Source organism: Nothobranchius furzeri, chromosome 17 (genome assembly GCF_043380555.1).
Source record: "Nothobranchius furzeri strain GRZ-AD chromosome 17, NfurGRZ-RIMD1, whole genome shotgun sequence".
Classification (NCBI taxonomy): domain Eukaryota; kingdom Metazoa; phylum Chordata; class Actinopteri; order Cyprinodontiformes; family Nothobranchiidae; genus Nothobranchius; species Nothobranchius furzeri.
In genome coordinates, this window is record NC_091757.1 from 57,415,476 (window position 1) to 57,443,107 (window position 27,632).

General features: G+C 43.2%; 1 protein-coding gene across 1 annotated transcript; it reads right to left on the reverse strand.

The window, feature by feature from the left end:
• On the reverse strand, window positions 1-26,448 carry gak (cyclin G associated kinase). The gene is made up of 29 exons (XM_015973235.3): window positions 26,134-26,448; window positions 23,412-23,473; window positions 22,350-22,409; window positions 21,957-22,071; window positions 21,470-21,612; window positions 21,230-21,355; window positions 16,723-16,812; window positions 16,481-16,616; window positions 15,566-15,678; window positions 13,767-13,845; window positions 13,174-13,291; window positions 9,724-9,773; window positions 9,437-9,585; window positions 7,864-7,986; window positions 7,244-7,377; window positions 6,923-7,117; window positions 3,368-3,485; window positions 3,182-3,261; window positions 2,857-3,050; window positions 2,588-2,746; window positions 2,331-2,491; window positions 1,983-2,244; window positions 1,705-1,899; window positions 1,449-1,586; window positions 1,282-1,365; window positions 904-1,179; window positions 674-822; window positions 403-579; window positions 1-333 (listed from the first exon to the last, which is right to left on the reverse strand). Exons 1-29 carry the CDS (start codon window positions 26,273-26,275, stop codon window positions 232-234), a joined length of 3,930 nt encoding a protein of 1,309 aa, XP_015828721.3. The 5' UTR covers window positions 26,276-26,448; the 3' UTR covers window positions 1-231.
• Window positions 26,449-27,632: the final 1,184 nt, after the last annotated feature.

A 27,632-nucleotide genomic window follows, 5' to 3' on the forward strand; every position in this document is an offset into this window, starting at 1 on the left:
CACTCAGGCAGTCGCACAGGTAGGCGGTGAGTTCGAGAACAATCACGATGTTAGCTTAGAGCCGGTGGGAATGTTTCATCACCGCCAGGCATGGATGGGGCGGGGGGGAGGTAAAGGAGGAAGAAGGGAGCGGTGGAGAGGACACCTCTCAGAGGCTTAATGACCCAATGTGGGCCCAGTCCTGTCCCATCTAGACCAGTTTAATCCTCATGTGGTTTGGTCACGGGGGGTTCAGAAGAGTGCTTTGGATCCCTGGTTCTCAAACTCTGACCAGGCGTCGTTCAGCTCCATGAAGATCATCTTGGCGTACTGCTCGTAAGGCTTACCTGTAGCCTGAGAAGACGGCGAGAATAAAACTACAAATCTGTCCAAAAGTGTTTAAATGACGACGAGGTCCCGTACCTTATCTGGATGGACAACCAGCGCAGCCTTCCTGTAGTATCTCTTGACCTGGTCAGGTGTCACCAGGTCAGCCATGCCCACGGGCTTCCAGCGGGTTTCGCCCTCCCACAACACCGTGTGCAGCGTGGACAGCAGCGCTCGGATGTTTCGCTCCTTGCCCTCAATCCAGTCCAAAAGCTGCAGGATAAAACAGGAAGCCACAAACACGGAGCTGCTCGTGTGAAATATGAACGGGCTGGTCCGCTAAAGCCGCGTGCATCTGGAGTGTTACCTGTAGTTTGAGAGGATCCGTGTCTTTTGCAATCTCCTGTTTTCTCATTTCGGCGATGGTCCTCGGTCCCTTCCTATCCGGCCTCGAAGCGAAGCCCTGAGTGGACAGCAGGTCCTCAAAGTCGTCCTCCTTCACCTTTGGTTTGGGGCCTATTCGGTAAACAAAGGTCAAAGACGAGTCAACACAAAGAGGTAAAACACGAACGGAAAGCCAAACGGAGTCCGTCGTACCGAATCCAGGCCCGCGGACGCCCCGCTCCTCCCGCCCACCGATCACACTGGAGAAGTGGAGGTTGTAGTTGGGTTTGGAGGGCGGTGGAGCGGCAGGCTGGGACGGTGTTGATCCAGACGCCGACATCCAAGGTTTACTCGGGGCTGCTGCGGGTCTTCCAGACTGCCAGGCCTGGGATTGAGGCTTACTAGAGGAGGAAGAGGAGGTGGAAGGAGGAGGAGGAGGAGGAGCCTTTGAGGTGAAGGCAGGCCCAGAAAAATGACTGCTGGATGAACCTTTAAGGAAACACAAAAAGAAGATAAGCAACACATTTCTCACGACTGACGCTCTTGTTTTCATCGTTTTCTTAAAAAAGAGGGAACGTGAGGCTAATCTACCTGCTAGATTAGAGCCCAGATTACCGAGGTCTGCAAACGGGTCAAAGGTCTGAGACTTGGCCTTTGACATGGACGCACCAGGAGCTACAAACGCAAAACCTTCAGAGTTAGAAGAGTCAGGACTCCGGGTTAGACGCACCTATCCTCCAGTGACCCGCTTCACCCACCTGTGCTGGTAGAACTGGGTTTGCTGGTGGTGCTGCCGACGCCAGCGGCGGTGTGAGCCGCCCAGCTGTCCCACCCACTCAGCAGGTCCGGCTGACTGGCTGATGACGTCATCTTCGGGGCATCTTTGACAATCTTATCTATGGAGAAAAAGATGCATCAGCTGGGTCTCGTCTTTAAGGAGCAGCGGGACGTTTAGCTGAACTTCAGAGAACCAGAAGGATTTTTGGACCACAGGAACCAAACAACTGGACCTACTGAGGTTGAAGAGGCTGGTGTTGGAGGCGGGTGTGGTGCCACCGTGGGCTGAGCCGAACCCACTAGTTGCTGAACTATCTGAACCCAACAAGTCTCCAAACAGGTCCGGTCCAGAAGCTGGTCGAGATGAGCCGACACTGGAGCCAACACCAGAGCCAGAACCCACCCCAAACGGGTCAAACAGGTCACCCAAAGCTGGAGGACACATTGGAAAAAATGCGTTATTTTAAATTAAACGAGAATTTATGTAAAAGTGTTTATATTTTATTCCCCTTTACGTTTGGAGTCTGGAGTGGTGCCATTGGTCGGATCGCTGAAGAATAAATCCTCTTGTGCTGCTCCTGTCTGACCAGCAGGGGGCGCAAACAAGTCACTGAGGAGATCACCGTTGCTGGAAGCCGCTTTCATTCCTCCCTGATCTCCTTGATTAGGAGCCTGGGACGAGTTTGAGGACACGGTAGGGGGATCCGGGTCAGAATTCAACCCCAGGAGGTCAGCAGTGTCACTGCGAGGAGGTTCTGGAGGTGCAGGAGGCGACGTCTAGATGGAAAAAGGGAATGAACAGGAGTGCACGGTCAGTCTGCGTGGAGGTTCCACGTGAAGTTCCAGTGAATGACTTTCCTCACCTGGAAATCCGCATCGAGCAGCTGTTCACTGTGGTCCCGCGATAAAGTGTCCAAGCTGGGAGCAGAAAAAGATTCCCCCTCCGACTGATCGCTCATGTCCTCCTGGTCATTCAGGGATCCTCCTTCCTGGAAATCTGGAGCATCCTGAGAGCCTCGGCGGTCTACACAAACACAGAACCGGGCCGTGGGAACCGTTTCACCTGTCTCTTGAACGTTTTATTCAGAATGGAAAGGCTGCAGAAGCCCAGAATAATGACCTTCCCAGTCCAGCGTCTGGAAGAAGTTGCCCGTGGCCTCGCTGCTCATCGGAGATTCTGGTTCCGTTGAGTCGAGCCTGTCTGGAGTCTGAGCTGGCGTCGACGACTCCGAGTCGTAAAACGTAGAAGAACCAGGCTGACGAGGCAACTCGGGCTTACCTGTGGTGAGTACATGTTCGGGATGACCTCATTAAAAGTGAATGAATGAAAACCAGAACATCTCCATCTGCTGGAGCGCGGGAGGACGGCGGAACCAAACAAGCACCAACCGAACTTGCTGAGGATCTCCTGCTGTTCGTCCCGGGACGAGAAGAGTATTTTGGGGTTGAGGCCCTTGGTTTGGAAGCCCTCCCATGGAGGACTCCTGGCGTTGGGTCGGTCTCTAGGTTCCACCTCGATGTCCAAGTTAACCTGGAACAAATCTGGATACTTCTCCTGGATGTCACAGGCGTCCAGGTCGTACCTGAGAGCAGAACGGTGACACAAGCTTTCACTACTACACTAAAACACACTGAACACCTGAGACAGCCAAAGGAGGCTTAAAGTGTGACCAGACCTCTAAGAGCGTGCATCGGGCCGGGACACAACACTTACTTAGCAAACTTGACGGTCGTTGCGTTTCTCGGCACGAAGCCTGTGTGAAACTGGATCTGGAACATTTTCATGGATGCCATCTAGATGATTTTATAGGATTTTAATTATTAATCATATATTTATCTTCACCTAAACAAAGCAACGTTACAGGATCACTAGTAGTTCCCACCGCTACAGGGTCAGTACCTTTGCCTGTAGACGTCCACCTAGCGTCGATCTCGCATGATAGATCACCACCAGGACATCTCCTTGGACCGTAACATTCAGGGGGATCTCTGCTCTCCCATCTTCCATCTTAAAATCCCTGAAGATTAGGTGTGAAAGAAGGAATAACTGACTAGATCAGCTGTTTCAGGTTGTTTAATGGTGCAATATGTACGAACGAAGTAATCATGCCGAGTCCCCACTCGAACTCGCTTTCTTTTGCAAAATTATTAATGGTTGCATTGCACTAACGTAATTATCACCCCAAAGTGCTGCACAATAGCTAAGGTATGGAAATACTAATGAGCAATAAAGTAACCCGAGTGATTTATAAACCAAGACATATTTCACTTTGTTTAATACCATCTATAACACCCTTTCTCAAATGGGGGTACGCGTACCCCTGGGGGTACGTAAAGAAACTCCAGGGGGTACATCAGAGAAGCAGACTGTGTCTAAAAAAGAGCTTGATCACAGCAGTTGCCTCCCTGCCACCAAGGAAGAAAAAGATCCTCAGTGAAGCACAAGCCCAAGTGTCTCACTAAAAAGTCTGTAAAAACACTCCGATCAGTGCAGTAATGTTAAGATTTCAGTCTTCTTTTTGATTTTTAAAAATATATTTTGAGATTTAGCAATTGTTATTTAAAATGACGATGATTTCTTTTAGAGAACAGATATACTATGATCCCAAAAGAGAACACTTTACGTTGACATGCTTTTTATGAGCACAAATCTTTAATTATAATTAGCTTAATCACTTCTTTGGCCTGTATTTGATTTTTTTTTTAATATTTCTAGTTATATATATATTGTTTTTCCAAATAGTTCAAGAGATACTACAAAAAATGTGCAGTGTTTTGCACATTTATGGATTTTTCAATGGGTAATCTTATGGTTTTAAATAGTTTTATGGTGACTGTTTTCAATTAATTAATTAGAATCACATTTTAGTGATGAAAAATATTTCCAATACATTTAGTTATGGAGTATTAAGATTTAAAATATTCAAAATAGTTTTTTTTCCCCAAATGGTTGAATTTTGTACTTGTTTATCAGTTTCAAAGTTTAATAAATCAGTCACTGAAGGCACCTATTTAAGGTCTTGTTTTTTACAACCAAAAATGTTTTTGCGCTGATTAGGGGTACTTGGCTGAAAAAAATATTTCACGGGGGTACATCAGTGAAAAAAGGTTGAGTACCACTGATCTATAATTACCCCTAAGAATTGTGTTTCCTTCATTCTTTCAATATTTACTCCATCCATCTGTACATTCAAATCCATATTAGTGTTATGTCTACCAAAAAGGATTAGTTTTGTTTTGCTCATATTTATCGATAGTTTATTTATATCCAGCCATGATTTTAATTTGATGAGTTCAGCATTCGTCTCTTGTATTAGATGTTGTAAGTCACTACCAGAGCAAAATATGTTGGTATCATCAGCAAACAGAACCATCTTAAGTACTTGAGAAACATTAAATATGTCATTAATGTACATTAAAAATAGTTTAGGGCCCAATACCGACCCCTGTGGGATGCCACATGTACCGTATTTTCCGGACTATAAGTCACACTTTTTTTCATAGTCTGGACGGTCCTGCGACTTACATACCAAAGTGACTTATATACCAAATTATGTATACTGCGCTGCTGCGGGCCGGCTCCGGACTAGGAATGAGCTCTCCTGTCCTGCTGGGAGGGTTTGAAACACCGCCATCTCTGCTGGAGACAGTGGCACGCTGCTGCACCCTGGTGTTTATACTGTTATTGTTACCGGTACTTGTCTTGCTATGTGAAATGCTTGGTCTCAAATTTTGTAAGAAAAATAATAAAATTTCCCACAAAATGCGACTCACATATGTTTTTCCCTTCTTCATTATACATTTTACACATCACCCCGCTTCTCCTCCAGCTTCACTGGCTGCCAGTCAACTTCAGGGTTCATTTCAAGATCCTGGTTCTGGTCTATTGGGCCTTACATGGACAAGCACCATCTTACATTGGTGATCTTCTTAGTCCCTACACCCCCAGCAGGTCCCTGAGGTCCAGTGACCAAAGCCTACTGGTTGTGCAGCACCAGGCTAAAGGTCAAAGGTGACAGATCATCTGCTGCTGTGGCCCCCAGACTCTGGACCTCTCTCCCCCTGAGCCTGAGATCAGTGGACTCAGTGGTCTCCTTTAAAAAGCAGCTGAAGACTCACTTGTTCAAGCTGGCTTTTGTATGACCTTCTTCACCTCTCTCTCTTTATTCTGCTCTCCCCACCTATTCCACCTTCCTCAGGATCCACTCATTTCCCCCTTTCCTGTTCACTCTCTCTCTTTCTTAACATTTTTAATCACAGTTGACTATTTTTGCTCATTTTATTACATATTTAAACATTTTCTAAATGCTTTTTTATATTTTTGTTTTTGTGAAGCGCCTCGTGGTTTTTATCTTGAGAGGTGCTATAGAAATGATATTTTCTTCTTCTTCTTTTATGGCTGGTGCGACTTAGACTCCAGAAAATACAGTAATATCCTGACAGGATGAACAAACATCTAGTTTCAATAACTGCTTCCTCCCAGACAGATAACTTTGAAGCCAATGTCATGATTTCCCTCTGATGCCATATCGGTCCAGTTTTTTAAATAAACTGGTTTATTGTATCAAACGCCTTTTTTAAGTCTAAATAAAATCCCAGTGAATAATGCTTTTGATCAGTTGAGTTACTGATTCCCTCAACTGCATCAATTAAAGCCATTTTTGCTTCTTTTAGGTCTGAACCCATACCGACTCTCCGTGAGTAGTTTATATTTCTCAGTGACTAAAACGCACTGGTACTGCAGTCCATGTTCTGTAAAGAAAAATTCACTTTCTCCCTCCCGTTGTGTGATTTTCGTGGCTGTTGCCAGTTACAGATGGCAGAGTCTAGGTAACAAGCAAAGACGAGTCATACACAGTAAGTTGATGGGTAGACACCATTGTCATATCTAGTGTTGGCACTCCTGGGGTGTTTATCAGTAGGGAGCACTAACTACATATAAGTGTGGTTGTTTGCTGTGTTGCTGTTAGCTTGCTGGCATAGATCCAAACCACTCATAAAGGAAGTAAAAAGCCACCTGAGTCATTGTTTACTTCACACACACATTTCACTGCACTATCCAGTTGGTGGTAATAGAAAAAGTGGCTTGAGATCATTTTAGAGCTGAAATTTGCGTCTAAATTCATTGTTAGCTCAGCCTTGGCTCACCAGATGTTAAGAGTAAAACAAAAAGATGCTGTAGCTTCTCAGGGATAAGAGACATAGGTTCTGGGTCGCTCCTGTTGTCGGCTTAGGTTCTTTACAAAACCCTGCATGGTGCAGACTCAGCGACCCCGCGGGCTCACAGCCCAACCAAAACTCCCTCCTTTTGTTTTATCAAAAGTAGAAAAACTGGCAACCACCCAGCCGGCTTCAGTAGAACCTTCCTCCCAACACGATCGGGACACTAAAATGTTTTGTGATTGTTTTCTCTGTACATTTCTAGCATTCTCACTGAAATAAGAGGAAAACTTACTTCATCCTGTCATATTCCTGTGAAGTAGTGAGGACTCTCTCTTCTCCAACATAAACTTCACAGAAGGGCCTGCACCCGTTTCGCTGCTTGTTGAACAACGGCACGGGCGTCATGACGATGGAATGAATAATCACAGGTTTGCTGTGAGGGATGATGGGCTCCTCCGCCATCATGTCACACATATACTCTATGTACCTGGAGGCAAAGCGCTCGAGTCAGAGTCAGAGTAATATTTAGATAAATGATAATAGAGAATTAGGACTAATGAAGATGATAAAAGTGCTGAGAACACCCGGCTGTCCAGGCTGAACCGTGTGGTACCTCTTGTGTGAAGGTGCTATACCAGGTGGGCAGCGCTTCATCGAGAACATGTAAACAGCCGCCTCAGCCGTGGAGAAAAGACGGCAGAAGCACAGGAACGAACAAACCGCCACAGCTGATGCAGCTCGGCCGTCCTGCAGACGAAGAAGTTTGATGGTAAAAATGTGTTCTTGCCATCCTAACTTTTTCTGAATCTACCGGTTTGTTCAGCATGTGTGTGTGTGTGTGTGTACACACACTCGCTGTTCCAGACATATATGGAATATTTGTGGGGTTTAAAGCATTTTAGAAAAATGCACTTATTTATAAAACTTTTTAACATTTGTTTTTATTAACATGTAAAAAAACCCATTTGTTTTTCACCTTTTAATAAAACTGACTCGTGCTTTAAAAATAATTATTTGACGTCTGAAGTTCAGGTGGAGGCGACGGGAACTTCAGTTGTCAAGATAGCCCACGAGGCCAGCCTCCACTAGCGGAACCTCCGGGTACATTTTACCAAACATTCACGGCTTTCAGCTCCATCCCGGGGTGCGAACGTCCCACCAGGACTACATCCGTTAACTATTAAAGTCAAAGTTAATATAAATGCATCAGTAAACATAAACAGATTTAGCTACCAGACAGTGCACGATGCAGATGTTCCTCTGGTCCTGTTTGAGCCACTGATGCATGTGCTTACAGACATTGTACAGACTGCGGAGGTTGGGGGCACGCCGCACCTGCCAGTTGCACTCAGAAACCTGCAAACACAATAAAAATACCGACTTATGGGATTAAAGTCATACTTTGCAACTTTTACATGTTTTTAAATCATTTTCTTGAGCCAGTGCGTGCTAAAATGATCCTTTACAGGGTTAATGAGAAGTCACTCAGCCTCCCACCGCCCCCTGTGGCCAGAAAACCACACTTGCAACTTCAGAGTATCCGGACTGATCCCCATTCAACCGAGCACACACCGTGCAGCTTTTTCACTTTTTTGAGCCGACAGGCCCCTCGTGTGAGAATCTACAAGATCGGGGCGTGTAGTAAGTATACTGGGGGTTACGAGAGGCCATTGACACCATGTGATCAGCTACTAATCAGCTTGTATGGGTTTCTGGCATGTTTGATATTTTGCTCATCCCTTGTGAGGGTATCGCCCTGCTGAGGCGGCGCTGCAAGCGGCTGCAACCCAGAGAGTACCAGAACCAGTCACGGCGCATGCGCAGACATGCATCGACACGGCTCAGCAGCTATTTCCTTATTAACACACGTTGTGCCTTTTTACTTCTACACTTTTTTAAAGAGCAAGTCACCCTCCTACCAGATTCTTACTCAACTCTCACTTCCTGTTTGAAAAATGCAACAAATGCTAGCAGACCGAGAGGGTGGAGCCGCTAACAAATACACACACACACAGGCTCACAACGACATTGTGACATCATATGGTACCAGCTAACGTTCTAGGGTACCTCTTAGCCGATAGCGATGGCAGATTTAAATTCAAATTCAAAAGATTTAAATTCAAATGCAGTTTTGAGCTGAAGCTGAACGCTACGAGTGAAAAAAGTCGTACTGGAGTCTGCTTCCAGCACATGATGCATAGCTGGTGAACTAGGGATGCAACAATACCACTTTTTTCCAAACCGATACGATACCGATACTTGGATCGGAGTACTCGCCGATACCGAATACTGATACCAATACTTCTACCACACAAAAAATGGAAATGATTTGGAATACAGATTTTATTTTCTTCTCTGCTTTCAACAGGAAAAGACTGTGAGGTAGATAAAAAGTAAAATATTTGAATGGAAATAATCACAAAACTAAAATATTAGGTGAACAGAAATGACAAGTTACAGTGAACCCATTTTCAAGCAACTGCATTGGTATCTGTTAACTTTTACCGATACCGATACTGATATTGGTATTGGTATCGCCGCCAATAACGATACCAGTATCGTATCGGTGCATCCCTATGGTGAGCACAGCTGATTTGTTGGATTTATTAATGAGTTTCCAGTAGAAACTAATGAAGGCTGAGGAGACATTTCAGCAGATTAAGGTGTTAAAAACACAAAGGCACACCGAGGAGGAGAGTTTCACAACAGTGAAATAATAACAGACTCATGGGGATGCCAACAGCAAGCTAAAACTACTAAGCGTGCCTTTAAAGTATTGTTTTATAATTTACACATCTACACATACCCTGTTGTGGAATCGAGACGACCTGTAAGATCGTTTAGAGAGGTTGAAAACAGCGTAGTGACCGGCGTGACGCGAATCCAGGAACAGACGGACATCCTCGATGTTGTTCTTTATGGCAGACTCCACCCCTTCTGCTGGGAAAGACATGACTACACACAAAAACACACATCTTAAATGTTTATCTGGCCTAAAATGTGTGACAGGACTATCAGTGCATCCATGAGCTCATAAGTAATAATAAAATGAGATAAAATAAATAAATAAAAACAGCAGAAGAATGTTGTTACCTGCAATTCTGGAGGTGATGTAAGAAATATCCAGGTCCCCTTTGGCATAGCTGTAATAGAAATCAACGTTTATAAATCAGCGTCAGTCAGAAGAGGCAAATATAAAGTAATAATAACTTTGGGTAAAAAAATCCCAGTAATTTAAAGACTTATCAACAAATTAAAAAATTAAACATTTCCCTCTGATTTATGATTTTAGTATTTAATGAACCACAAGCTTTATGCTGAACTTTATTGATAAATTCTTTGTTCTTCTTGATCTTATGACAACAAACAAACTTAAAGAACACATGAAGAAAATCAGCACAGCATGACTCCTGCTCCATGTTACAGTTCAGTACAGAAAGCCTGTGGCGGCCATTATTATTCACGTGACATCAGAGAGGGATGCTGGTTAAAAACACATGAAGGTGAGACGGTTACTCAGTCAGCAGATGAGACGGAACAAAATTATTTATTCACTCAATCATAAATCAGCCATTCATAAATCTACTTTGTGTTACGTTGAAACCGTTTAAGTCAAATTAATTCAAACTTAACAGGTTTTTTAAATCCATCCAGACATGGTGAGACGACAAGCTGAGGACCAGAATGGAGACAAAAGGGGATCAGCTTCATCTGTGGTACAGGAGGGCTTTTACGCGTTTTAGAAACTGCTGATTTGGTGGGATTTAAACCCACAACCATGTCACTTCTACAAAATTAGTTATCACTCAACAAGAATAGAAAAGCTTTGCAAACTTGGGTGTCAAATCCTGGTCCTGGAAGTCTGCTATCCAGCATGTTTTGAGGGTTTCCCTGCTTTAACCCACCTGATTTTAATCAGCAGGTGATTAACAGGCTCTTAATGACCTGCTGGCCAGATTCCAGCATGGAGGTCGGTACCGGCAGGCGACCCGCGTAAAAGCTGTTCAACAGGTGGAAAAAGTACGAAAATTAAATATCGTGGGTCCGGGTGGAAGCATCTTTAATGTGGGCGCGTTATGGGTGAGAAATTATACACATAATTTATTACTTTTAAATAAATATTTAAATGTAAAATGTCCGTGATGTTAGCCAACAATAAAACATCGTAACGGACGACAAACGCGAAACTGGATAGAGGCGATTACCATATATAGACTTTCCTTCTAGTAAGGTGAAGTCACTGAATGGTCGGTGTGACGGACAAAAACACGCTTCCAGACTAACGACAGTAAGTTAATACGATCGGCACCAACTACCTTTAAAAGGCAGAAACAAGTAATATAATACAGGACTGTGGTTCCCAACCGAGGGTCCCCAGAAGACTGCAGAGGTTGCCTACAACCTTGTGTGTGCTGAAGTTGTGAGGTTACTAATGTTATTTTTGTAAAAATTAGCTTTTATTAAATACAGACAACACAGCCAATAGTACAATAAACACTCTGTAAGAGGCTTAACTCTGTGTGTGTGTAGAAAACATGTAAATATTCACTTTTAATTGTGTGCATGTGGGTAAGAGTTGGGGTTGGAGGGCTCGGGCTTGTCTCGGACGCAGGCGAGGAGGTTCTCATTTGCAAACAGTACCTGTTGCACAGGTGGGTCATTTATTTTTTAAATACTGGTAAGTTAGCCCACTGGGAAAAGTCACTGACTGATGCATTCATCTTCCTCCTGAGCACCAAAACCATTTGTCCACGTCTTCCATGTCAACGCCGACCAGCCTCGGAATAACTTGTCACACACTTCCTCGGCCTCTCTTTCGTTGTCGTCGTCACTTTTGACCCGAGTCTCGTAAAATTTCATAGATTAGCTGCATCAGCGTTTAAGCCGAGGTGTTCAAAGTGGGCGAAGGATTGTCTGGACGTTAAAGTAAGTGGTGTATTGTGTCCGTGTCTCGGGTTTGATCGGGAGGTAACCACTGGTACCAGTTTGGGTTTGGAAATCATCTCAACAAGTACGGGCTGGACAAACTGGATGCATCCAGGACTCAATCAATCAAAATCAATCAATCAATCGGTTAGGTGGGTCTGACATTGGCCTTCGACCATTCCCAAAGGTCCCATCGGTGTTTTTTTAATCTGCAAGATTACACCAACGTCATCTTAAGGCGAGAGCCTTTCAAGCTTTACGTCAGGCATCTTGTTGGGATTTCCTGATTGTTGTTTTCACATCCCTTCACCCCTAATGTACGCCCCTTTGTTCATTCACATCCCGCTCCGCGTTCACCCTGCTGAATGACTGAGTGTGTGATGTTAGGATGACTGAGCTGTGATGGCAGACAAACACAGCATGAAAAAGCCTCTGTACACACTCCTCCATCTATCCAACACATGCTGCAAAACACACAGAAATACGCATGAGCTGGCAAATGCCATCGACCCATATTTACCTCGGGCTGCTAGGTGGAGGACACATAGTGGGACCATGAAGGGTGGGGACAGAGAACAGAAACAACACAAAAAAACAATAAACAACCAAACAAATGGATCAAACTGATGGTAGAATAAAAAAGGAGTTTATACTTTTATTAAGAGGTTTAACGTTTGGCCTTTTTTATGCCCGTCTTTAAAAATATACAATCTACAAAACAATAACAAACTAAAATCAAAATGTTCCTCTGAAGTTAGCGTGGGGCCAGGGCTGGATCGGTTGTGAATGAGAATGTGGACAAATGAGAAATGGCGAGTAATCAGATACTGGGAATGATATTTGTAGTGAAATGTAAGGCAAGACAAATAAAACTGCTTTGTTTAGAAAGAAAAAACTAATTTCCAATAAATAAGTTTAATCCTGTCTTTCCACTGGATGCACAAGTAGCACGCGTCGTAATAAACGAGAATCAGATGTGAACTGGCAGAGAAAGCGTCATACACAACTGGTTCCGCTAGGTCATAAAATCCCCTGAGAAATGCAAGATCACGCGTGATTTCAGAAGATCACGTGATAAACCAATAGAAAGATGACAGCGTGTATCCAAAAGGACCTATGGTTTGTTTTCTGTTCTTTTTACTTCGGCTACGGAGGTTTCACAGGAAAGAACATAATTTTTTCTACTAGTTACGTAACTGGAAATATACAAGTGTCTTTTATTTTGAAAGTTTCTGGATGTTTAATACTATGTTGAATGTTTGATTTCCTGTCTGGCCTGATCTGAACCACAGAGCTTGGCGCGTTTTGGAAGAGAATCACGTAAAAATAGAACCGAAGCTTAAATTTGGGGGACCGGTGCGTCACTACCCTTCCAACACGCATCCATCGATTATAGCAGCAGCTAACCGTCACACGACGCTGAAAAAGCCCGGCATGGCGGAGCAATCATGAGTTCCCATATTAACAGCAGAATTAACAAATCACTGAGTAATTTCTTCATAAATAACAGAATGCCATGTGAGAAAAGACATTCAGAAAATGTAATCAGCTTGTTTTAAAAATGGAAGATTTGACATGATCATAACAAATAAATACAGACCGACAGACTCGTCTCACCTGGCTACTGATTGGATGACTTTAGAGGACGTATCCTTGATGTTTGTCAGGAAGCGCTCCGTCCCCCCCCTCAAGATATCTAAGAATCCACTTCCTGCTTGATCCGGATCATACACACCTGGGCATAAGAACAAAGTACAGCAACGATCTAGAGGCGGAGCCACAAACCACGACAGCACAGGGCGGTTCATCAGGTATGCAGCTGAACTGAAATAAAACAGCAGATTTCCACTGCACTCAGTCTGTTAAACGTTGGGTTCATGCCGTTAGATCCAATCTGCAGAGGAAACGACTTTTTAACAGATGGTCGACTGGCGGTGCAGAAATCCTCTTAAAGGCATGAGGCGAGAAAATCAATAAGCTTATTAAGGTAATTTGGGGAAATTTACAAAGAAATAGGAATAACTTGCAGTACACTTTGTGGTAAAACAGTATTTTATGAGTATTGTCAGCTGGTGTGTTCAGCTTTCTTTTTGCTAGTAAGAACTTGGCAAAGATGCTTTTCATTGTTGTGCTGCTCCTTAACTCTACATTTATACTTGTGATACAGACGTCGCAGAAGCATGCTTGAATCTTCAGACATAAAGCTTTACCTGCGTTGTTCTGGATGCCGTGGATCTGCACGGGAAGCTGTGCTCCGTTGTTTCCAAACCCTCCGTTCTGCTCCAGCAGCTGCAGACATTCATAGCCATCATACGTGGGACGCCAACAGTAGTATGTGCTCAACATAGCAACTGGTTGGTGAGCAAAATGAATCAACTCAAGAAAAAAAAAAACAGCAAAAAGTTGCAACCAAGACTGAAAGATTCAACTTTTAATACCGGAAACGAATAATCCCAAAGTAAAATCACGTTTCTTCAAGAATCCTTTTAAATGATTCATTGCTAGTTTGCTGTCAGATCTGCAGCCAGACAGCTTCTGCCTCCTTCCCCTCTGAGCTGTTTACTGCACTTCTCTATCAGTCTCTCGCTTCCACCTCTCCTCCCTTCCTTAACGACTTTTCTCCTCTCTCTCTCCACTCTGCTACAGTATGTCGCCCATATGTCTGTCTGCATCGGAGAGCAGAGGAGGTGCAGGGAGGCTGTAATCTCCTTATGTCCAGCAGGGAACCCCCTTCTTAATCCTAATCAGATCAGCAATCGTCAAACCCCTGCACACACTCACCGGTCTGATTGGGATTCACGTTTACGACCAGATTTTTGAGTTTTAGGCAAACCTTCAGCTGCCAATTTGCTGAAGGGTAAAAAATGTATTTTTAAATGTGTGAAAAGTTTAGCAGGGATGCTGAAATCTACATCCGACGTAACGGTGAGTCGAAACAAAACAAACAAACAAACAAACAAACAAAAGAAGCCAAGATGGGAAGAAAAGTCGGGTTAAATTTGAGAGGATTTAGCGATAAGTAGCAGGATTAGCTGCTAAACTAGACTGAACTAATATCTTAAATCTGATGCCAGCTGGCTGATAAGTGTGTACCACAGTACTGCTGAGGTGCTGCAATCCGTTCAGGTATAAACCGACTTTCATGTCACTGATTTTAATCTCCGTGTTTCTGCATCTTTAGGGCTGTTAGCACTTCGCCAGCTGGGAGCAGAGGAGCCAAGAGAGGAGAAAACAGACCCCTCTGTAACCCTCGGGTGTGTGTGTGTGTGTGTGTGTGTGTGTGTGTGTGTGTGTGTGTGTGTGTGTGTGTGTGTGTGTGTGTGTGTGTGTGTGTGTGTGTGTGTGTGTGTGTGTGTGTGTGTGTGAGACTAAACAAAAGCACACAGTGGAAGAGGCCATGTGGCAGGCCTGCCAATAGCATCTTCACGGCGTGAACACAAGTTAAAGTTGTTACGACCATGGTCATTTTGTGCAGCTCGTTACCTGCCGGCTTTCCACCGGACGCGTAAACGGTGCGGGATTAATGGATGTGCAGTCCCAGCAGAAGCATTCCATGCAACTGGTCCCACAAAATAACGGAACTGTTGGATCAAGTGTGACTTTTCCAGTTCACACGATAAAAAGCAAGGATGGCAGCATGTATCCAAAGTGTCTGCCGTTTATTTTCTGTTCTTTTCACCTCATCATCCAAAGAAGTGTCGCAGGTAATGATGTCAACCGGAAGGTGCCTTTTATTTTGAAACATGCTGCTTCTATGTGTGATTTCCTGTCTAGCCTGAACTGAACTGCTGAGAATGACATGTTCTGGATGCATGGAGCGTAAAAAAAAAATTCGACCTGGTGCGTAAAGTTAGCCGAGCGACACGACGCTACACCTCTGGGTCAGACCTGATGTGTGTTGCTGCTCACGCGACGGAGACAACCCCGTTGCCTACGCTGCTTATTACGTCTTCAGAAAGTTTTGTGCTGCTTATGCATCTGGTGGAACGCCGAGGTTAGAGAGACTCACTTCAGTGACGGGCGATTTGGGGTTGACGTTGCGTGCTGCAGCGATCTCCTGCAGCTGGTTCACCAGCTCTGTTATAGACAGCCGCTCCTCGGGGTTCACCTTTAGCATGGAACCTGGAGGACAAAAGGAAGAGCTGCACATAAAGCCACCGAGTGCACAACTGAACTTTCCAGCAACAGAACAACGAAACTAAATACTGAGAAAATAGGGACATTTTTCAAAAAACATTGCAGAATACTTCAGAAAACACAAAGTTACAAGCGTTTGTTGAAATTTAATTTGTCTGAAGAGATGTCTACGATATCTCAAAACGCCCGTTATGTTTTTATTTTTTAAATGTAGCTGAAGTGTGTGTGCTTATATTTTAAAAACGGTGACTTCTAGTCAAAGAAATTCTGTTTAATCATCATTTCTTTGACAAATGTCCTCACGCATCAGAGAGTTTATAAAAATCAGCTAACTGGGACAACGGACTTGTTGAGAAGCATCGTAACTATTTAAAGAGCAAGTCACCCCCTACCAGATTCTTACTCAACTCCCACTTCCTGTTGGAAAAATGCAACAAATGCTGTTGCCTAGCAGATGGAGAGGGCGGAGCCGCTAACAAATACACACACACACACAGGCTCACAATGACATCATAATGTCCCAGCTAACGTTCTAGGGTACCTCTTAGCCAATAGCGATGGCAGATTTAAATTCAAATGCAGTGCAGAGTTTTTACCTGACAACGGCACAACACTGACAGTTTTAGGCAGAACATTTTAATTGTAACTAAAATGCACTAAAGTGTTAAACTATTGGTGTCACGTGTCTGCAGCACGATTAGACACACATTTATATAGTTTATCAGGAAAAGAAGTGGATTTGGGGGTGACTTGCTCTTTAAAGAATTGGAGTTCTGGTGACACGTACGTATGAGGTCATGAAACACGGTGTACTTGACGTCGTTCTGAGGGATGGAATATTTTCCGTTGACAATCTGCAGTTTGGCTCCGTCCTCAAAAGGATGCTGCTTGAAACACAACAAGTAGAGGATGCACCCAAGTGCCTGCGTGGAGAAAGGGCATGATGAAGACCAAAATAAGAATAAATAAACTGAAGCAAAGATAAAAAACAGAAAGAAAGAGAAACGGAGGCGTTTCCCATGCTCTCACCCAGATATCTTGCTTCTCGTTGATGGGGAAGTTGGAGTAAAGATCGATCATCTCGGGTGTTCTGTACGCTGGAGTCGTGTTCCTGGTTATCTAAAATAACAGAAATACTTTTCACTTGGAGTCAGATTTTACTTCTTCACAAACCTTGATAAAGCCGTCATTAAAAATGCAAAAAAACAACATTTATTTGGGATCAGCTTCATGAGTAAAAACGGGATATTTTCCACCCAAGACCCCCGATCACAGAAAGCCTTCCTCCCGACTCCCGAGCGTTAAAACGCGTGTTTGGCAGACATGCAGGTTATTAGATTAACCAACTCCGGAGTGGTGCATGCTGAGGTCATCTGTAGCAGGGCGCGTTGTGGTTATGGTATTAACAGGATTAAATTCTTCAATCAGGACTTCCTGGACCTCCATCAGCTAATTCAGTTAAAGGTTTCTGGTTTTTCTGCAACACCCTGAAATCATTACTGTCACAGAATTATTATTATTATTGAGACCTACGAATGTCTTATTTTTTCCTTCTGAGGAGAGGAACCGAACTAAGGATCTTTACACTGATTAATCTGTTCTTCAACAAAATGATGATTCGTGTATTAATAGTGTATAAAAATGCGTTTCCTGTAGTCAGAAATGTCGCGGCAAATAAAATCTGTACATAAGAAAAATCTAATGTATTAAGATTTTGTACAAAAGCCCAAAAACGTCTCAAATGAGACCGTGAGTTTACATCATTTTTCTGGTGTGTGTGAAAAAGTAGACACTGGCTGCACAACTATAACTTGTTTTTTTAGATATTTTCTTCATTTTAGAACCTTTTCCAAAAGCAGTGAGGAAGTATTATGAAACGTAGGAAGTGTCACAACAGGAAGAGGATGTGTGACACGTATAAGTGAGAGTGTTACATCAGAGAAAGGACGTGATGTAATTCTGTCCACATTGTGAAAGACGGCTAAGAGGTGATGCAGCAAACGTTACTGCATCAGGCGGACTCGTGAGGTCGGCCGGCTGAACTCATATCGACCACCGACTATTGGCCAGTTTCGTCCCGCAGATGGGACATTACATACTTCCAGGTCAAATCAGCGTCTCTTTTGCAACACTGCGTGTGTTTACATTTAAGCTGTGATTGGTACGATGCTATACGTGTAATCAATGATACTTTCACCTGCGAGGTATTAATCACCTTCACCCCTCTCTCACCCCCACTCTGCTTCCGCACGTGTTCACAGCCTTGTCATCTCAAGAACCGACTACTGCAATTCACTCCTATTTGGTTTACCACCAAAGTCCATCCATAAGCTCCAGCTGGTCCAGAACTCTGCAGCACGCATCCTTTCTAAAACCCCTGAGGGTCACCATATCAGCCCTGTCCTGCAGCAGCTTCACTGGCTTCCTGTTAGACAACGCATAAGCTATCCATAACCGTTCTCCCCCTTACCTGTCTGACCTCATTCACATCATCTCTCCCATCCCTTCCCTCAGATCATCCTCCTCTATCACTCTCTCTGTCCCACCTTTCCGTCTCAGCACTTTGGGGAGCAGAGCCTTCAGCAGCTCTGCTCCCCGTCTCTGGAATTCTCTCCCTCAATCCATCCGTAACTCTGACTCGCCCCCCCTCCTTTAAATCTAGACTCCAACCCCACCTGCTCCAGACTGCACACAGCTAGTGTCACCTTTTCCATCTTCATTGATTTTATTATCTAGTTTGTATTTTTAGGCTTCTGTGTGATTTTTGCTGTTTTTAACATGGTTTCTTTGTTATTTTATTGCTGTCAAGTGTCCTCGTGTCCCTTGAAAGGCGCTTTTAGATAATAATAATAATAATAATAATGCATTTTATTATTATTATACAGCCATAACTGTAGACTAGGGCTGGACGACATAGACAAAAATTGTATAGGTAAATATCAATAATTAATGAAAATTCTTTGAAAATTGTAGAAAAACATCTGAAGTGCAGCCTTGGCCATGTTGTGTCATTACTTTATGATGAAAACAAGTTGGTTGCATTACCAGGCTTGGTTTTATCGATTCTCTGCTCATTTTGCAAACCGCTGCTTGTTTCTTGTCAGACTTGTAAGAATGAAAATACAACCACACCGGTGAACTACTGTAACCTTTTCAGGAGTTTCTTCTTGCTGCAACATCTCGTGTAAGTCACACTGCTGTCTGTTTAGGCTGGAAAGGGAAGGGCTTGGGTCTGTGGTTCTGGTTGCTCGGGTGAGTAATGACTCTAGTATGAAGATACCTGATAGGCAGCGATGGAGACAGTAAACTCTTTATTGATCTGTTTTTTCCCCTATTGAACCACATGTAATATCCTTATTGAATTACTGTCCAGCGCTACTGTAGACACAGTCAGCACTTGTGTCAAACCGTGTGGAAATTCTAAATAATGCCAAACTCACTCATATCCGTTTATCCTCCGCTGCCCACGGATAAACGGAGAAGCAGCATCAGCCGAGCTCTGAGGAAGGCTACAGCGTTCGCCGAAACTTGTCAGTAAAACAAGACAAAAACAAATCTTCTACTATGTTGTGCTTAGAAAAGACTTCAAACAACAGTTCACATCAAGAAGTCCGTCCACAATCCAACTAAATGTACCACTGACAACATTCAGACGTGTCTTTCTCAGATGATGGGTTTGCTCTGTTTTAAGTACTCGCCGACGGGTCAGAAGTAGAAGAAGAAACCGTTTTTTATACAGTCTCAAGATAAAAATCACGAGATGCTTCACAAGAACAGAAATTTTAAATAAAAAGGATTAAATAAAAGATTTTATATATATGATGTATAAATATTATAAAGAAGGGGACAATTTTAAAATTTAAACTACAAAAATGAGGAGGAGGACACAATGAATACGACAAAGCAGGATCCAGAGAAGGGCAGAATTGGGAGTTAGCAGCACGAAAAGGAGGTAGTGAGGAAGAATCAACACGAGGTCACACCAAGGTCAGCCTGAACAAGTGAGTCTTCAGCTGCTTTTAAAGGAGACCACTGAGTCCACTGATCTCAGGCTCAGGGGGAGAGAGGTCCAGAGTCTGGGGGCCACAGCAGCAGATGATCTGTCACCTTTGACCTTTAGCCTGGTGCTGCACAACCAGTAGGCTTTGATCACTGGACCTCAGGGACCTGCTGGAGGTGTAGGGACTAAGAAGATGTTTGATGATGCCGCCCAATTCTAATGTGTCTAGCTCAAACCCGTAGCTGTGCTGTTTGTTGTTTATTAACACACCAAACAGTCATTTGGAAATTTGGAAATCAACAATCTCCCACATGAGGACCCCTTGTGATCTGCTTCCACAAACTGGTTAGGAATGATTGTGATTGGTGTATCACAGCGTGCGGCGTGAAGACATCTCCCACTGTCATTTGTTGGACTGGCAAATATCACCCAACCTTACTGGAGTGAACAGTAATAGGGCGACAGGCGGGGGGCCCATTTCGTCTCCAGTTACCCCAACGTGACCCTGTTTTTGGTTGAGAACCCAGACAAAACCCACGCGTGCACGGAGAGAAAGTGCCAACTTCACTGGGATTTGAACATGAGACCTTCCAACCGAACCACAGTGCAGCCTCACTACTAGAGGTGCTGAAATAAATCGGTTCAAGTCTGAATCGGGATTCTTATTTATAAAGATTCAGAATCGATTGACAAAGGTTCAGAATCGATTCCAAGAACTGAAATATTTGGCACATTACAGGTTTGAGATGCACTTTTTGATCTTTGTTAGGAGAGTCAGTACTCCGTTTACGTCTGTGGTCCCATAAACTGAGATGATTCATGTTTGAATCTGCTGATAAGAGGACGCTTGAATGTCATTTTTTCCATACTCAGAAATTTGAGATATTCTCATATTTATTATCTAAGTTGATAAGTGAGTACTCAGGATTACTCATGTAACTTGTTTCTACACATCCCTGAAAAGTATTTGACCGTATTACTTTCAAAGCTACTGTTAGGTAGCTACAGATTTGTAAGCAATAATATAATATAAAATAATAATATAATATAAAATAAAATAATAATATAAAATAAAATAATAATATAATATAAAATAAAATAAAATAATAATATAAGCAAAAATAAATGTTGCCTTTTGGCCAAAAGATTGCTTCTGTTTACAGTTTCAGAATCACTTTAGTTTCAGTGTAAATTTGCATTTTTGGAGCACGACCAGTTTAAAGTCAAATAAAAATGTGCCACAGCTTTAACTAACTTGTACAACAAAGTAGTTCATCCTGGAGCTGGCGCTCTTTGTTAATACTGATTGTGAATCGATTTAAATTGAGAATCGATTCTGAATCGAATCGGCACCCCAAGAATCGGAATCGAATCAAAAGGTGAGTTGCTCTAAGATTCACATCCCTACTCACTATAGTGGTTTTATTGAGAAGACTTAAGGTAATAAACACATTCTCATAAATACTTAAGGGTGTTTAGTATATTAGAATTATCAGAGAACCGCTTTTTTTAACGCATTTGTTTGAGTGTGTGTACCTCATCCTCCACCATAGATCTCTTCTGTGCAGACCAGCTGTAGTCAGGATAATGCGAGACTGTGGTGGAGCTGCCAAAGTCACACAGCTTGATGGTGCCCTGGTTACTAATCAAGAGGTTCTCAATCTGCAACGCATCAGAGGCGACCGCGATAAGCACAGCGGCCAAACATTGATGTCTCGTTGTTCATAACCCTTGTGATACATTATTCACTCGTTCATCTGCGGGGGACAAACCAACCTTGAGGTCTCTGTGGATGACTGGAGGTTTCTGTTTGTGCATGTGCTGCACGGCGCGGCACGACTGGTAGAAGATTTTCAGCACGGTGTCGCACAACAGAGGCGCTTTCTGCTCTACCCGCTTTATAAAGTCCACCAACTGACCTGAAGCAGGGGAGACACAAACGTGAATGAATGAAGCTCCACACAGGCAAAGAAGAGGATTTCAAACATTAGTGCACGCTTTGATGTGCAGCAGCAACTCAGGATATTTGCTTCTTAAGCTGTAAAACACGCTGAATGAAAAGCAGACGTGTTCTAATGGGACAAGAGGAAGTAGGGCAGGAAATCAAAGGGCCTCAGAAAACGTTTCCAAGTTCCTGACAAGCTCAGCTGCCACCCTGAATGTCTGCTGATTAACGCGTAAGCACATATTCTGCTCTGACGGAGAGAAGAAAGGCCAGAACATCAAAATCTCAGGAAACGTTTGTGTGTGTGTCAGCATTTACCTTTGCACAGCTCAGTGAGGATCAAGAACTCGGCCTGCCCCGTGTCGGACTCTTCTTTACTGATTGAGGCGGCCGAGCAGAACTGAACCATGTTTGGATGACCGGACAGCTTTTTCTGACAGCAGAGGGTCAAGGAACACACCCGATCACAGGGTAACGTTTCAGACGCTACATAAACGTCCCTGAAAACCTGTAAAACAACCACGCTACACAAAAGAAACCACAAACAACCTCCTCCGTCTTCAGTAATAACTGTTTACCCAACTCCAGACTTCAGCCACAAGCTACAAAACCATGCCTTTTCTTATTCACACGACCCCGGCCGTGTACTGAAAACGAACACTTATGATCTTAAGAGACACAAAGGTGGTTTAAACAGAAGATGAAGGATACCATGAAGCAGACTTCCTGTATGATCTCCTTGTTTTTCTCCTCCTCGTTGGACAAAAGCCTCTGAAACACAAACACACACGTGGATCACCAGGATCTAGAGACATCTGTGAAGATCCACGTGTAACGTTCTATTCCTTAACAGTTTTTGTTAATAACACGGAGAAAAAGGAAGATTCACTGGTCACTTTTGATGAGCTTTCATTACTGGAACTTCAGGGTCAATTTTCAGTTCAATTCAAGTTTATTTATAAAGCGCCAAATCACGACAAGAGTCGTCTCAAGGCACTTCACATAATAAACATTCCAATTCAGGTCAGTTCATTAAGCCAATCAGAAATAATGTTTCCTATATAAGGAACCCAGCAGGTCGCATCGAGTCACTGACTAGTGTCACTGACTAGTGTCACTGACTAGTGTCACTGACTAGTGTCACTGACTAGTGTCACTGACTAGTGTCACTGACTAGTGTCACTGACTAGTGTCACTGACTAGTGTCACTGACTAGTGTCACTGACTAGTGTCACTGACTAGTGTCAGAGTCTTTACAACAATCCTCATACTAAGCAAGCATGCAGTGACAGTGGAGAGGACAACTCCCTTTTAACAGGAAGAAACCTCCAGAGAATCCTGGCTCAGTAGAAGCAGCCATCCTCCATGCACACGCACATGCACACGCGCGCACGCACACACACACGCACACGCACACGCGCACGCACACACACACCAAGCAATTTACAGGAACCTCCCAACAAACACGTGTCTCCACTTGACCGGGCCGGCCGAACGGCCGTGTTCAGGAACCTTCGGAGCGCCTGATCAGGAGCAGGTACTCGGAGCGGCCCGGTAAAAGGCCCGGTGCAGTTAGTGGGTGGGAACGCTGCCGATTCACTGCATTTGATTTACACCCTAAAAACACCGTTTTAAAACAGCGAGATAGAAAATGGCTACAGAATTGACTACATGGTCAATCTTTAAATCATTTAGACTACAAAACATTTTTGTTGAACAAATTATAAATTGTGACCAGAGCCAATTTTCTCTGTTAATGTTGCTTCCTCTTACCTTCAGAGCGTAGTCTTTCCCACTGCTCATGTCCTGGGCTTCATACACGAAGGCAAAGCCCCCTACAAACAAACAAACAGCAGCAAGGACGTCAGGCGCACTGCTGCCATCTCTACGGGTCTGACTGCTATTAAGCAGCACAACAATGACTTCTCAGCAGTTCTTCATAGTGTTGTGTAAAAAGTTGGATTCAGAGCTGATGTTGTAACGCTGTAGCGCCGCTAAAAACCAACGTCACACTTCGGTGGAACTTTTCTCAACAGCTTCCAGAGTGAGATTAATCAAATATGCCAGCCTACATCGTGCAGTTTGATGGATTCTTCAGCATTTGAGGGTAAAATGCCACAGAAAGGATCACAAAGCCTGCAGAAAACCTGAACCACAGGTAACGTGTAACCAAGACCGTATCCGCTCACGGCTGAGCAGACCCTGAGCGGAAACACAACACCGTTCATGTCTCCAGGACTTCTCTAACCTGAAGGCCCTGGATGGCTGAAAACGCACATTTTCACAGAAATGCTGCATTCATGACTTCTCTGTCGGTTACAGACTGACACTTAAACTATTTCTGTAGAACAGAAGCACTGAAAGTGTCCTCCTGATCTCTTTACAGCTTAATTCATGAAAGAACTCAGAGCCATTCACAAAAACTAGCTTTGCTGCCACAAAACAAAAAGAACCTGCTTCAGCTTTAGTGTACGGTGACAACACAACAGGCGTCTTTCAACAAACACACAACTACAATTACTCTAGTAGACATGACCGTAACTTATTATCCTGAAGGCGGAATAGGAGGAGTTTTATCGTGCCATTAAAGTGAAAATAAGCGGCCAAAATGAGTTTTCTGTGCAGGATGTCTGGGCTCATAGGCGAGAAGCTCGGTCATCCAGGAGGGGCTCAGAGTAGATCCGCTGCTCCTCCACATCGAGCGGATCCAGTTGAGGTGGCTCTGGCTTCTGGTTAGGGCGCCTCCTGGATGCCTCCCTGGTGAGGTTTTCCTCCAGTCCAAATGAGAGGAGACCCATGGGCAGACCCAGGACACGCTGGAGGGACTGTTTCTCAACTGACCAGAGAACGCTTTGGGATTCCTCCGAAGGAGCTGGTCCAAGTGGCTGGGGAGAGGGAAGTCTAGGCCTCTCTGTTTGGGCTGCTGCCCCCATTACCCCACCCCGGATCAGCGGAAGAGAATGGATGGTTGGACAATTAAAAAAATCCAACCGCCTTTCTTGAGGATTTTAAAACATTTAAAAATTTGTATTTTCAGTCAAACACACCTTTAACAAAAACCTACTCACAACCAGGTCCAAGAAAACCAGCATGGTCACTGTAGCCAGGGGTTCATTAACCACCAGCTCCGCTTTGCTCAACAGAAATCACTAGAAGTACAGGCTCAAGCCTCTAATCTTTAACACTTTATTTACATAAGAGGGACTGCCCAGGTGTGGAAGATGGTTTCATGACTCCAGCCCCAAATTCCTGAACTTGTTTGGGATTCAAACCTGTAACATCTACACCTATAATAACATGATCTCACTTCAGTCAAATTAAAAAGCAACAGCAAACGATAAGCTAGTAAAGAAATAATAAACTAAGCAAATAAGCAGACTGGTATTGCACGCTAGCACCTGTAACAATGAGGAGAGATGAAACCTAAGTTTCATTTTCTTCTGATTTCCAAGCATCCTTGTTTAAAAATTCCACCCTTAATTATACAACCGACAACAAGAATATTACAGGTCACTTATTCGTAGCACGTTCCACCAAAGATCCTGGTAAAAACGAACAAAGACGTCTTTCAAACAGCAACATGGGAGTTGGAAAAGCAGAGTGTTTGAGTAAAATGATCTCCACCTGCTTGGATTTGAAAGGTTTTGTTCTTTCCCTTTAACCTCTTGTGGGCATGTACAACTCCATCATTTAGAGTACACAGATGCTGATTCATGTAAATATACTGAGAGTATATGTGCATAAATTAAATGGAAAACAAATAAGACACAGGTTAATTATGACTTTTAAAGGACAAAATGCTCCTTTAAAAATATTTACACAGAAAATCTCTTTAAAAAATGATGCTTAGATTTTATCTTATGTGCTTAAAGTCCACTCTTAATAAACTTACTTTAATTACACTGTGTTGCTACCACAAACACAGGCTCAGTAGTTTTACACCACCGCTGTATCTAATTTGCTGTGAACAAACAAACAAAGCTGTGTCTGCTGCAGGATCATAGGAAATTATTGTCCAGGATTCTAAAATAATCTTTATTTTCATATTTCTGATTGGGGTGTACATTTGTTCCCAAGATCTCAGCTCAGAACGAGTTTCTCAAAAACCAGAAACAGCCACTTGTTCTGATGTGGCTGTTTGTTTACCAACACGCCTCTCATATCTCTCATTATTGTTGTTGTTGTTGTTGTTGTTGTTATTATTATATTAGCACTATGGTAATTTAACCTACAATGTCTGCGTTCTCCCACCAAATCATAAACAACACAAGTCACGTGAACGTGCGGGATGGGCTGAACAGGTCTTCCTTTAGACATTTCACACATTCAAAATGAATTTTTACTAGATAGAAACAAAATGATCGAGTGGGATTTGGTGACTCACAGGTCAGCACTTGCTAACTGATGCTGCTAGTATGTTTAGCTTATCCGGCTACCACCTAGCATGTCTGTAAGAGATTACGGTCCCGTTTCCTGTCGTGGTTCAGTTTCTCACCTTCAGCAATCACCCTCTTGATCCTCAGTTTCATGTCACCGAGCTCTACGACTTGGCCGACGAAGTCGTTCTGGTCCCGGCTTGCCGCTCCGGATGAGCCGGGCCCGGCTAAGAAATCCAGTGCCGACTGGAAGAGGGACATTTTTGTATTTTCTTGTCCAGCGCCCGTTTAGGCCGCCGATGAGCGCTCCAAGGTCCCGCAGGTTCCGCAGAGAAAACTACACCGGCTGTTCTTTTCTAACGCGGTGTTATTTTTTCATTGAAAGCAAACATTGTCTTCCTGCGAATAAACCGACAAGGCCACCATCGTCACAGCTCTGACTTCCGTGAAAGGTGATGACGTTGGCCGTGACTAAGTCACGTGACACAGAAGTGCATAAAATAAAAGCACCTGCTGATGACGTTGGAATTTGGCTTTATAATATTGATCTTACACAGATGAGACCAGATCTGCTATTAACTCTTTATAGGGCACTCATTGAAGTATTAAAAAAAATGTTTCAACCCCAGGGTGTTGTTGTAGTCCATAACCAAAAGGCATTTCTGTTGTTACAATTTTCAAAACTATTTATTTTCATGCAGAAAGTCAGAGAAAACGAAGTGATCAAATATGGACGTTGGCCCTGTTCTGGTAAAAGAAATCCAACAAGTTAAATAATCGTTATTTTTGAATAATATAGATCATTATAAGACACAGTTTAGCTAATTTTAGAACATTATATCACTGTTAAAAAATACAGAATATTTCATAATTATTAAACAATTTAGAATTTTTTTTAAGAAAAAGCAATCATTGTGGAATATTTTTGAAAAGTTATTGAACAATAGATACTATTTTGGATCAAGTATAGATTATTAGAATATTTTATATTTGAGGATTTGTCCCATTATCATCTTCCTCCTGTTCATCATCATCACTGATGGTGAGATTGGTTGGCGCAGTGACTGCCTTCATTTCCCAGAGAAATCTTACTATAAAACTGTAAAATATATTCAATATCATACTTGTTAGTATGTTATCATGAATATTATGAATATGTCTAAAAATAACAGATTTGCATGGTGGCGCAGTTGTTACTGTTGTCTCGCATGCAGCACGAAGGTTGCAGGTTCGAAACTCGGCTGTTGCCTTTATACATGGAGTTGCGTGTTCTCCCCGCATGCGTGGGTTTCCTCCGGGTACTCCGGTTTCCCCCACAGATCACAACATGCCCTATAGGTTATAATTTGTAAGACGATTTGGATAAAAGCGTCTGCTAAATAAATAAACATAAACATTAAAATATTCCTAATTTATTTTACTTGTTCAAGTATAAATGTTCAAATATGGCGCATTTAGTTTTCATGCTATAATTTCACCAACTTAATTGAGTTTAACATTTACAACACAAATATTCTTATTTAGCACATCTACCTTGTGATGAGAGTTTCATAATGCTGGCATTGTTAGTTTTACAGATCTGACTATAAACCCAAGAGGAGACCGAGAAGTGTTCTGG